Source organism: Elaeis guineensis, chromosome 10 (genome assembly GCF_000442705.2).
Source record: "Elaeis guineensis isolate ETL-2024a chromosome 10, EG11, whole genome shotgun sequence".
NCBI lineage: Eukaryota > Viridiplantae > Streptophyta > Magnoliopsida > Arecales > Arecaceae > Elaeis > Elaeis guineensis.
Window position 1 is genome coordinate 72,099,501 of NC_026002.2, and position 12,264 is coordinate 72,111,764.

At 44.4% G+C, this 12,264-nt stretch overlaps 1 protein-coding gene across 2 annotated transcripts; it reads left to right on the plus strand.

The window, feature by feature from the left end:
* The first annotated feature begins 3,598 nt into the window (after positions 1–3,598).
* Positions 3,599–7,993, plus strand: LOC105032834 (protein SOSEKI 5). Of its 2 annotated transcripts, none has more exons than XR_002163410.3 (5): positions 3,599–4,024; positions 4,116–4,185; positions 4,429–5,268; positions 7,503–7,696; positions 7,785–7,993. XR_002163410.3 is itself a non-coding variant. In XM_010907410.4 (5 exons), the coding sequence occupies exons 1-4, from the start codon at positions 3,805–3,807 to the stop codon at positions 7,664–7,666; spliced, it is 1,269 nt and encodes a 422-aa protein (XP_010905712.1). In that variant the 5' UTR covers positions 3,614–3,804; the 3' UTR covers positions 7,667–7,696; positions 7,785–7,993. The 2 variants fall into 2 exon arrangements, 1 of the variants encoding a protein (XP_010905712.1); XM_010907410.4 differs by having other exon boundaries at positions 3,614–4,024; positions 7,528–7,696.
* The last annotated feature ends 4,271 nt before the right edge of the window (positions 7,994–12,264 follow it).

Below are 12,264 nucleotides of genomic sequence, written 5' to 3' on the forward strand. Positions count from 1 at the left end.
TCGACCATGAAGAAGAGCCATCATTTTTTTTTATCCTTACTTTCTTTTTCAGGTGCTCCATTTCTGAGAGAGCCACCTGAAGCTCAGCCTGAGGTGTGGATGGCTCCAGAGACACCTGAGTCTCTTTGGAGGAAGGGCCTCCACCTCTCTGTGATGTTTTCTTTCTGTGGCTGGCTCTATTCGAGATCTTGATCCTTTTAGCCAAGCCTTTGCTGGGGCTCCTTTAAGAACGAGCCTTGGAGGACGTGCAGTCGCAGTCTCTCTTCCCTCCGAATGTTCTCCTCAGGTGCTCTATGTTGTCATGAGCTTGACGTCAGTTCCTCTCGGCCCTAGACCTCTGCCTCTCGAGATATGCAATCTTCCTTTCGGCCCTTCTAATCTCATCATCATAATGGTTGATTGTTTCTCAGTCTTCTTGAAGGGCCTCCTCAGAAGAATTGAGCTCTCTGATCAACTCAAAGTTGATTCTTTCTACTTGCCCCAACTGGTACTTTAGTAAGTCAATCTCTTCTCTCGCTGCTGTAAGTTTCAGTGTAGATGCATCAGAAGTAAAGCCGACGAAGCTAGCCAGATGATGCCCAAGCTACACAAAATTAGCATCAAGGTTATTAGATGCTACAAGTCGTAGGAGATAAGAAGAAGAGACTCAAGAAATCCCTTACCTGGGCAAGGGACCTGAGAGTGCTTGCCATCTATTACTGAGCCCCTTGTTCTTTAAGAAACAATCTCTCGACGGGAGAAAGAAGGTTTTCCAAAAACTCCACCGCAGATTTGAGATTCTCCGCCGTGGACAGAGCAGCGGGCACAGGCTGTGAGGGACCTACTTGAGAAGCGACCAGAAGAAGAAGATATACATCGGACATTGCTTGCTCCGAAGGATTCTCGGCTTCTATTATGGCCACTAGAGCCTCTTCCGGATGGCCGACAGTCTCCTTCACCCGTGTGCCCTCCGTTGGAGCCTTCTTCGTCGAAATCTCCACTGCTGGAGCTCCTCCATCAAGATCTTCCTCATCGAAATCTCTTCTGGTAAGGCTTTCGTCGCAACCTCTGGAGGAGGGACCACAAATTCAACGACTGAAGGGGGATTCACCTCCCTCATGGCTGCAAAAGTTGATTCAATGATCGGAGCCCCAACATCGCCACCCGTCGGAGCCGGAGGACCAGCTAGTGGAGCCTTGGTTTGCCTCTTTCGGGCCAATCTCAGTTCAAGCTTTTTCACAAACTCCAGATCCGTCATTTTATCGCTGGAAATTTGTGGAGAGTTTCGACAAAAATCTAGAACAGAAAAGAGTTTGTGATTGTCTTTTGGCGCATATGTTGGCCATATTTAAAAGGAGGGTAGAAGGGAAGACAAAGAGCCATCGTTTAATGAATTAAACCCTTGAAAAAATCACCAGCTGAGTGGTCCCATCAACCGTGGTTATTCACAACAGTTCTTCGTCAGGTTGATATCATCAAACTTAAATGTAGGGGGCATATGGAAGCATGAGCGCGCACATTCCTAGATCCGAGAAATTACTTGAGATACTCCTTTCATCTGATTCTCAGACTCAGGAATAGGAGGGTAATGTTATAGTAATATCTTGAATGTCTCGGATCTGGTATGTTGTCATTGATACCTCTGATTAGCGTGCTATCTATGCAATCATCGATCCAAGTACAAAACTAAGGTATGTAGAGAATAACTATTTATCTCTAGTCTGTTGCATAAGCTGTTTGCCTCGGTCAACCTTCCATAGCCTCAGCCGATCAACTTTCGGGCACGTGCTATGGTTATCCACCATGAGTGGATGGACTTAAGCATAACCAACTTCCCTGATTTCGCAGGAGCGATTGGGAGCTGAAATATCTCATTCGCTATCGCATGTTGAACGGCCCTACAATTTTGAGATTATACGATCTCACAGTTGTCCAACCAGATGTCCGACGACATTCTTTATAAATCATCAAAGTCCCGAGGATCAAGGTAAGTGAAGTAATCCCTCTCAGAGAACTCGTTGCTGCTCTCTTTGTTCTCTGAATATGACTTCAGTATCGAAGGATCCTCGCAAGAACGAAAATCTCCTATTCGAACTTCTTTTTGCAGATCACTTCAACACTTCTTGTGCAAGAATTTGATATCCACCTTCCGACCTAACCGAAATGAGCAGCAGCAGAAACTCTAGTTAAAATGCAGCCACCTCATGGTCCTCGTGACCAATGCTTGTGCTCTGAGCTAGTTATATATATATATATATATTTAATTACAGATATTTGAGGAACAGAAGTTATGTAATCATGATTTCGTTACAAAACCTTCTATGCATAGCAAATAATAAAAGCCTTCCGATGGATAAACTGGTATCTGAATACAGCTGTATTTTAAAAACTCTAATCTCATTACGTTTTCCGGCTTTGTTACTAATCATTATAAGAAAAAGAATTACCCACCAAGTACACAAACCCTCATTATCTGGATTGAAGGCAGCTGGCTACTTGAAAAATTGCAACCCCCTGAGCTTCTTCTTATTCTTTTCCATTTTTTTCCTTGATGGAAGGGGAGCTCTCGAGGACTAGTTACACAAGGACAAAGTGTCGTCTCAGGGACAGACCTTTGGTCTTGCAAGGATTTCCTAGCCTTCTCAGATTTGGAGAAAGCGGACAGCGTGTTTGGTTTTCAACGGCTGTCTAACTCACGGTTCGGCATCATGCTCATATTTTGGGCTGCCGACCATTTCGTTTGGTCGGCTGATCACTCCTAAAGCTCACCCAATCCCAGATATCTTCCCGTCAAGGCCCCCAAGGATCCAAGAGTAACGCCAAGAGTCCCAAAAAAATACAAATATATATTGTTTTAAATTTGTAACAGAGACTTGAATAAGGTATCGGAGAATCCCACCTAATTTGAAATCTCTCTCTTTGGCCAAGATCTAGGCTGAGACGAGATCCACCTTGTGGATGGAAAGAATGACAGCCATGATAATATTAAAAGCTTTTTCTTTCTTCTGATGTTAAATGTACGAATAATATGTTTTAAAATGACAACGTCATTTTAAAATGTCATATTTTCTTCCGTAGATAAGCAAAGCCATTTATTTTAAATCCTAATCTTCATATCAACTCCAGATTTTCCACCCCCTTCCGTTGTGACTCTGTGTGTAGTGACGTTGCCAAATAACAAGCTTATAATTTTTTTATTATTTCTTATTAGAAGGGTCATTACAATGACTGTTATCTTATTATTTGTGGATATCGGAGTTACAAAAACATTGGATTGCGTGCTGTCATTTATGGTTGCCTGATGTGGTGATGCCTACTTAGTACTACTTGACCCTAGCTATCATGGTGCTTGTGGGGATTTTTTAGCTAAAAAAAATTGATTGCTATTTATTGTTCCATCACTCATCAATGATCGTGCCTTGATGCATTAACCAAACTAGATGATTGGATGGACAGCTGAAAAAAATAAAATCAATCAACGCACTATACCTGCTGCTTGTTCAAATATCAACGTTAGTTCATTCATGAATGGTGGAAGATTGACCCGACAACATGAACTGGACAGGATCTGAGCTTAGATTCTAACATATATTTTAGATTAACTAACTTGTTACTGTGATCACATGAGCTCTTTTTGTTGGCTTCCTGTTGTCCGCAGAATCCCTGTTTGGATCCCAGCAGTTCCACGCTATTCTCACACCATCCCTTTCCCTCTTCGCTATTCTGCACCATCTACACTCTAATCCTCTGTTTAACTTTAAACCTTTACTCTCCCCTGTTTACTCTCCTATGATCCTCTGTTTTAGCCGTTAAAATTCGAAGGCAATGGCGGCCTCTTCGAGAGGAAGAGGCGAGCTTTCGAAGCAGTGGAAGAAGCGAGAGACGAATCCGGGGATAACGAAGGTCTGGTCGGAGCCCGAGCCGAAGCCCAGGACATCGAGGAGGAAAGTGTCGGTGGTCTACTACCTCGCCAGAGACGGCCATTTTGAGCACCCTCACTTCATGGAAGTCCCACTCTCGTCCATCGAAGGGCTCTATCTCAGAGGTATCAGATCAGAAAATGGGAAAAAACGGCCCCTTTAATTTTTTTTTCATTCCAATGGCCATCTCATTTCTATTTGTTGTTCCAATTCTAGATGTCATCCATCGTCTCGATGTTCTGAGAGGAAAAGGGATGGCTGCCATGTACTCGTGGTCTTCCAAAAGGTAAACTCCATATTACGTCTCGATTATTTCTTTCATTCTAGAATTCAAGAAACTTTAGAGACACCTTTTTGCCCTTTGATGTAGATTCGAGTCCGAGAAGCCCTAAAGAACTCATCTTTTTACCGTTCTAGATTGTACTTGAATCCAACCAACTCTGAAGTACTAAACTTTTTGCCTGTTTTTATGCCGATTCGAATCGAAGAAACCTTGAAGTTCTCACCTTTTTGCCGAATTTCGATTCAGGAGCTATAAGAACGGATTTGTGTGGCACGATCTGTCCGAAGACGATTTCATCTACCCGGTTCATGGCCAAGAGTACATTCTCAAAGGATCGGAGCTCCCCCACCTGGGCAACAACCCTTCTAACTCTCAAGAATCCCTCGCTACCTCTTCTTCCACCTACGAGAAGCTTCCCAAAATCCCTAATTCCGTCCGGGACGATTCCAATTTCCCCGTTTCAAGAAGAAAGAAGACGTCTTGGAGCTCTATCGATCTCAACGAGACCCCGGAATACAAAAGCGCACCGAAACCGGCTCCTGCCGTCACATTCTCCGACGCCTCGATCCAGACCGACGACCTGCGACACCGGTGGCGAGTTCCCATCAGAGAAGAAAGGCGAGAGAAGATTCCGAATCTCGAAGCGCTGGATCTCGACATTGACGAGATCTCGCCTCCGCCGTCTCCCTCCAGCCCTGAGACGCTGGAAGCGCTGATCAAAGCCGACGGCCGCATCGTGGCGATACGCCCGGATTATCGGCATCGGACGGTGGGCGACTGCTCGAACGGGAGGGTGAGGGCGTCATCCGTGCTGATGCATCTGATCTCGTGCGGCTCGATCTCGGTGAAGGAGACGGGGATCTCGCTGGTGTCGCAGTACAGGGGAAGACTACCGCGAGTGAAGACCGAACAGGGGACGAAGGAGATTGAGGCGGGTTCTGGGGGGATGCCTACTAGTATTTGGGCAACTGGATTGGAGGATATGGAGTATTTTAGTGGGAGTTTGATCGAAACCAGGAAGCTGGGGAGTGACGATGTTGGAGAATTCCCAAGCTTGAAGCGGTCGTCTTCGTATAATGCTGCTAGGTAAGAATTTGCCGGTTCACTCAGCCTCAAATTTTTAGATAATAATTTCTCTCATCTTGGACGATAAATATTTGAAAAATAATAGTGCCATGCATGTATATACATAATTTTTTTTCATATAAAAGGATAAATATTTGAAAGAAAATAGTGCCATGTATGTATATATATAATTTTTTCTCATATAGAATGATAAATATTTGAAAAATAATAGTGCCATGTCACACCAATGTATTCTTGGTAAGCCATTGATCCTGCCTCATGTCACTAAATTGTGTGTGTCAGTTCACTTAAATATCCACCCTATGAGTGGTTCCGCCGGGAGACCGAACGGCAATGTATGTACCTCAGACTTTCGTTTAAGAGTGCAATATATATATATATATATATATATATATATATATATATATATATTTTAATTCTCTATTTGATACGAAGGATGAATAGAGAGATAAATGAAGGAGGAAGGATAGATGAAGAGAAGGAAAGAAGGATAGATAAGGAAGAGGAAGGATGGATCTTTTATCCATCTTTTCATATATTCGATGAAATATAGAAGAATAGATAGAAATATTTTTTTCCTCTATTTAATATAATAGAAATAAAAAATAAAATAGATAATATATATATAATTTTACTAGACTACTTTTTGATAAAAAATATTATTATTATCAATTATAATACTTATTTTACTTAAAAAATAAATAATATATAAACTTATAATCATTATAATCCATAATTATATAAGAAATTATATAAATATTTAATTTTAATTTAATTTAATAAATAATTTTTAAATTAAATATTATTTAACTAATTACATATTAATTATATAAATAACTAATTAATTAATAATTAAATTAATTAATTAATTTATATTATATAAATAGTTAATTAAAATAGTAAATAAAAATAGAGAAATAGAAGATAATTCTAATTATAATTATCAAAATTATATACTAAAATTAAAATAATTAGTAATAAGATCTAGTAATATATGACTAATAATATATATAAAATATATATAAATAATATAAATGAAAAGGTGAAGAAATATTATAGTTTATCAAAAAAATTAATGAAGAGTAATTTTGTCAATATAAAACTTCACCCATCAATATCCATCCATCTTTCTTTGCGTCCTCTCAATTTGGGAGGATGTAAATTAATGATTCAGGGTGGATAGATAATCTTTCTTTTTTTATCCATTATCTTTATAATTTTTTGAACCAAACAGTGAATAGAGGTCATTTATCCTTTCAATCTCATCTATCTATCCTCTCATGATCCCAAACGAATGCAGGATAAATAATAGAAAAAATTAGATTGACAAGTTGATTGTATTATGAAATTATAAACAAAATGAGCTGAAAGGTATGAGATTTGCCCCTAAACTTATTTCAAATATCCACGTGCTTCAAGATGATAAAACTTAGCACATTCTGGTTGATACTTCATATACAAAAATTCGTACATATCATATTTTTGTAACGGATATATTTGTGTTTCGATGATATGATTATTGATAATTCAAAAGATGAAAAATTTTAATACCACTAGTGTTTTAAAATGCAATGTATAATACTGCATATATGCCTATATATCACTGCACTCCATAGTCTATTGTCTACGTATAATTTATTATATGCAGTCATCCATATGTAGGCAAAAAATGACAATTTTCTTAATATTAGATAGCTACACATACCAACTTCGTAACATTACAGGCTGTATATGTTAGTGGACTTAGGCATTCTTGAACCACATATACAGCCCTACACTTACATGGGCCGGCTATGAAGGTGACGCGTAAGCTGATATTTAAGTTTGATGCAGACATCAAGATGGGGCAATTATGGGTATTGACAATGTTAAAATACCGGTCATATTATCATTATTGTTATTAGGTATTATGTACAAAGCAATAAATACTAATTGTTAGTCGTCCTTGTCATTAACCTTGTGATTATCCATCTAAAAAATATTATATTCAATATATATCTAATATCTAATAATAATAATAATAATAATTACATTTAATATCTTTAAATAGTTAAAAAAATATTAGCTGTATATGCTTCCAGATATGGTCAGCATAGTATGTTTAGTGTATACCATCCCCATGGTGCAGCCACTTTTTAAAACACTGAATACCACAGATACACAAATTACATATAATTTTTTATTAGTTGTTGATGTTTTGCTCTGCTGAAGTACATTTATTGATGAAATTGCAGTTTCTTTCCTAAAAATTGTGAACAGGAGCTTAAGAATGGAACTGAGCAAGGAAATTGAGGACGACCACCATGCTAGAGGCATGCGCAGAAAATCCAACACAAGGAAAGGAGGGAAATTTCCCATCACACGCAGTACATGCAGGAGCATAAGGATCAATGATTAACCACCCTAGAACTAGAATTGGAGATCTCAGGTTGAATTTTATTTCCTTTCGTTCCGTATCTTTAAAAGAATTATTTGGGGATTTGAGAGATTCCAAATGACTAATAACTTTTTTACAGAACGGAAGCAAAACAAGAGGTCAGATTGTATACACATAGCAAAGCTGAGGATGATGCCTGTGACACTCGAACCCCTGCTTTAGCTCAGGAAAGCACCTCGGAGAGCATGACTTGTAGTTGTTTTAACCAGAGATTGTGTGAAAGAAAAAGAAACAGCATGTGTATAAATGAGGTTTATGTTTCCCGAATGGTATTCTATAGTTTCTGCCTCTCTTCCCTGTGACGTGGATATATGTGCCTTCAAAGGATTTCGGGCATCGGTGCGTTCAAATTTGTTAGTCTACCCGCGAGCCATTCCTTTGGTTTCGCAGAATGCATCCGAAAACCTTTTTGTTGACAATAATGGATCGGTGGACCATAGTCCGGTGTACCTTTTAGAGGAATCACGTGCGTGACGCAAAAGTTAATGCAAAAGGGTGGTGATGACAGTCTGTATTCCTCGGATCCCTCCTCATCCACGCAAGCGAACTTTCCTCGATTGGGTTGCTTAGGCGAGGAGAGTACAAATTCCATTTGGTTGGCTTCCACCCGCCAAATTAAGACAACTAAGTTGGTTGACTCGCACCAGTTGTATGGTTCTATCTGAGGTCGGGAAGTTGGTGCATATGGTATAAGAGAACCATGTTTTTGTTGTTTGCAAATGTCACTCAATCAACCTCAAGATACATACTAGTTGTTGCTGCCAAAATCTGGACTCCAAGCTTATAGCGGTTGGACAAGCTCCAAGTTGGAGAGGTTGGCTCATGAGAGTGGTCGCTTGTGGCTTTACTCACACGAAGAAGCTCCTTGTTTGGCACTGATTGTCTGACAAGTTTATTTACTGGAGTTTGTCTAACGAGATACCTTCCTATACTTAAGTTAGATGGGAATTTTCAATAAATAATAAAGATATATTCAGAAAGGGTGATCGCAACCAAGAAAAGTTTAGAGAAAAAAAATATCTAAGAATCACTCGAATACTATTTATATAAGATGAAGATAGATGTCGGTCGAGTAAAATGGATACATGGTTTAACTGCCCAATAACCACCCATGTATTATGCGCGTTGGCTCAATTATGTGCAATCATAGGCTGAGCTGTAGCCATTATCTATTGGAAAAGATTTAAAAGTGAAGTTACAATGCTTTTAATCAAGGTCATGTGGCGTTTATACCAAAAAAAAAAAAAATCTATTGGGGAATACCGACCGACCTCACCCATGCCGACTCATCGTCGGGCCGACCGACCGACAGATACCGTTACCGACCGACCGACGGCGATCGACCGACCGACTCCGACAGACGACCTCGACGGACGACCCCGACGGATGACCTCGACGGACGACTCCATCCGACGACCCCGACAGACGGCTGCTGACAATATCCGACCGAAGGTGTGTCGGCCGAACTGACCCATGCTGTTCTCGACCGACCGAGCGGCCGAACCCATATTACCGACTCACTATCGGGGGTGGCAGCCGACGTCCGACTTAAGCAAGACACCAGACCAGCCGACGGTGCCTCCGGGTCATCACCCGACGTCTCGGCAGCGAATACCGACATATGATCGGCCAGCCCTCCCAAACGCCGTACGACTGCCAGAAACTGTCAGTCCTGACAACGGCATGCGGCACTGCCGCCTAGGGGCATTATCCCACCTAAGGCATGGGTCCACCCTAGCGATTTGACAGTCCCACGGTGATTTGACACCCTTACGGCGACTCTGATCTTCAGTGAGTTGACAATTCTTCAATTGTCCGCGCCATTAATGACGGCGCCATACCACGCTCCACTATATATATCGGGGAAGGCAACAGTGCTAGAGGTCCCTTCGAAACTCTTGGGCTTGCCCCCTCTCTCTCTTTCCCTCTCTCGTTGAGCTCCTTGTTTTCTTTTCACTGTTGCCTAGTCTCCTCTCTGACTTGACCGTCGGAGGGTCCCCACCGGAGCCACCTCCGGTCAATGAGGACTTTCTTTTGCAGGCGCTCGTTCCCGGCGACCAGGCAACGAGGGGATTGGCCGCAACAGATTGGCGCGCCAGGAAGGGGGACGGGTTCAACGCTTATAGTGACGAGTTAGTGCTTCATCGACAACACCAGGGATCGTAACCCCCACAGAATTCAAGATGACAAAGACAAGAGCTCAGCGATCGAGGGTCACCGGATCGGCGAGGCGCTCTTCCTGTCGGGAAGAGGCCTCTCCTCCACCCTCCGCGGTGGAACCCAGCTCTCCGCATCCCGCGGTGACCACGGAGGCGCAAATCGCAGCGATCGTACGGCAGATGACCGTGCTGACGGACGCGGTCAAAAGCCTTCAGCAACGATCGGTCCAGCTACCGCCATCACCGACCGGGCAACCGACGGCACGTCCGATGCCCTCCAGGAGCAGCCACCGACGCCCGTGTCGATCCCTGTCGCCTCTGCAGGAGCACCCGCCACAGCGCTCCTACAGAGAGGAGGAGGGGCGGCCGTGGCGCGATACCCACCGGTCCCGACGGCCTTCTCCCTCCCAACTAGAACGAGCGAGGAAGGAGAAGCGACCGCGAACGCCGTCCGCCTCCCTCTCGAAATCTTTCGGAGACTCCACTCCTGGGGTCTCCCAGCACCGACGGACAGACGACTACGAATACAAGTTCAAGAAAATCGACCGTCGGCTCGCACAGCTGCAAGTGGACAGGCAGAAGTCTTCAAACAACGTCGACTTTCAGACCGCCCAACCTCTCTCCCGACTCATCCTCGACGAACCGATCCCCAGTCGGTTCAAGATGCCGCATGTGGAGCCTTACGACGGCTCCACCGACCCAATCGACCACCTGGAGAGCTACAAAGCTCTCATGACGATCCAAGGGGCAACCAACGCTCTCCTTTGCATCGGCTTCCCCGCCACGCTCCGCAAAGCTGTCAGGGCCTGGTACTCCGGCCTCCGTTCGGGAAGTGTCCACTCCTTCGGGCAGCTCGAACATTCCTTCGTGGTTCATTTCAGCACCAGTCGGAAGCCGCTACGAACCTCGGACAGTCTTTTCTCCCTCAAGCAGAGAGAAAATGAGACTCTACGATACTTCGTGACGTGATTCAACGCAGCCACGCTTGAGGTCCGGGACCTCAACGAAGACATGGCCATCTCGACCATGAAACGGGGGCTAAGGAGGTCCCGTTTCACATACTCTCTGGACAAGACCCTCCCCCGGACATACGTCGAACTGCTGGAGCGCGCGTACAAGTACATACGCATGGACGAAGGAGCTTCTGACCGGCGCCTGACTTAAGGCACGGGCTGAAAGAAAAAATGGAAGAAAGGTCGGGCCCATGCTGAACCCAGCAGGCCCTCCATCGATAGATAGGTCTTGCCCCGATGACGGAGTCCAAGACCGACGCATCGCAGATATGACTCCTACACCCCTCACCCCGCTCCTCATGCACAGATCTTGATAGAGATCGAAGGGGCGGAGAATCTACGACGACCTCGGCCTCTGAAGGCAAAAGGCCCCGACCAACATGATCGATCGTCGATCGCCGAATCAATGGCTCGATCGTCAATCACCGAGCCAACACGGTCGATCATCGATCGCCGAATCAATGGCTCGATCGCCGATCATTGAGCCAACACGGCCGATCACCGATGGCCTCGACCTCTGAAGGCAAAAGGCCCCGACCAACATGGCTCGATCATCGATCGCCGAATCAACGGCTTGATCATCGATCGCCGAATCGATGGCCTCGACCTCTAAATGCAAAAGGCCCCGACCAATATGGCTCGATCACCGATCGTCGAATCAACGGCTCAATCACCGATCGCCGAACCGACGGCCTCGACCTCTGAAGGCAAAAGGTCCCGACCAACATGGCTCGATTGCCGATCGCCGAATCAACGGCTCGATCACCGATCGCCGAACCGACGGCTTCGGCCTCTGAAGTCAAAAGGCCCCGACCAACATGGCTCGATTGCCGATCGTCGAATCTACGACCCCGTCGCTGAACTGATCGCCGATCGTCGAACCAACGGCTCGATCGTTGATCGTCGGATCTACGACTCTGTCGTCGAACTGATCGACGATCGCCAAACCAACGGCTTGATCTTCGATCGACGAATCTACGACTCCATCGTCGAACTGATCGCCGATCGCCGAATCTATGACTCTGTCGTCGAACTGATCGCCGAACCGACGGCTCAATCTACTTTTCGATCGTCGATGACACATCGAATTCTATGACGAAGATCGAAGGGACGGAATATCTACGACGGCCCCCGCCTCTGAAGGCAAAAGGGCTTCGACCAATGCGGCTGGCTAACTTGCCAAAGGGCAAAACGCCAAGACAACCGCGACATACCCGCCCGACCAAGGTCTGGGCAACGGGTATTCGACTTGCGACATACCGACCCAGTCACGATCGGTCGAAAGATATTCGGCTTGCCACCGTCTATCATACGACTCGACATGCTACATCGATGGATATTCGACTTGCGACATACCGACTTGGTCACGACCGATCGAAGGATATTC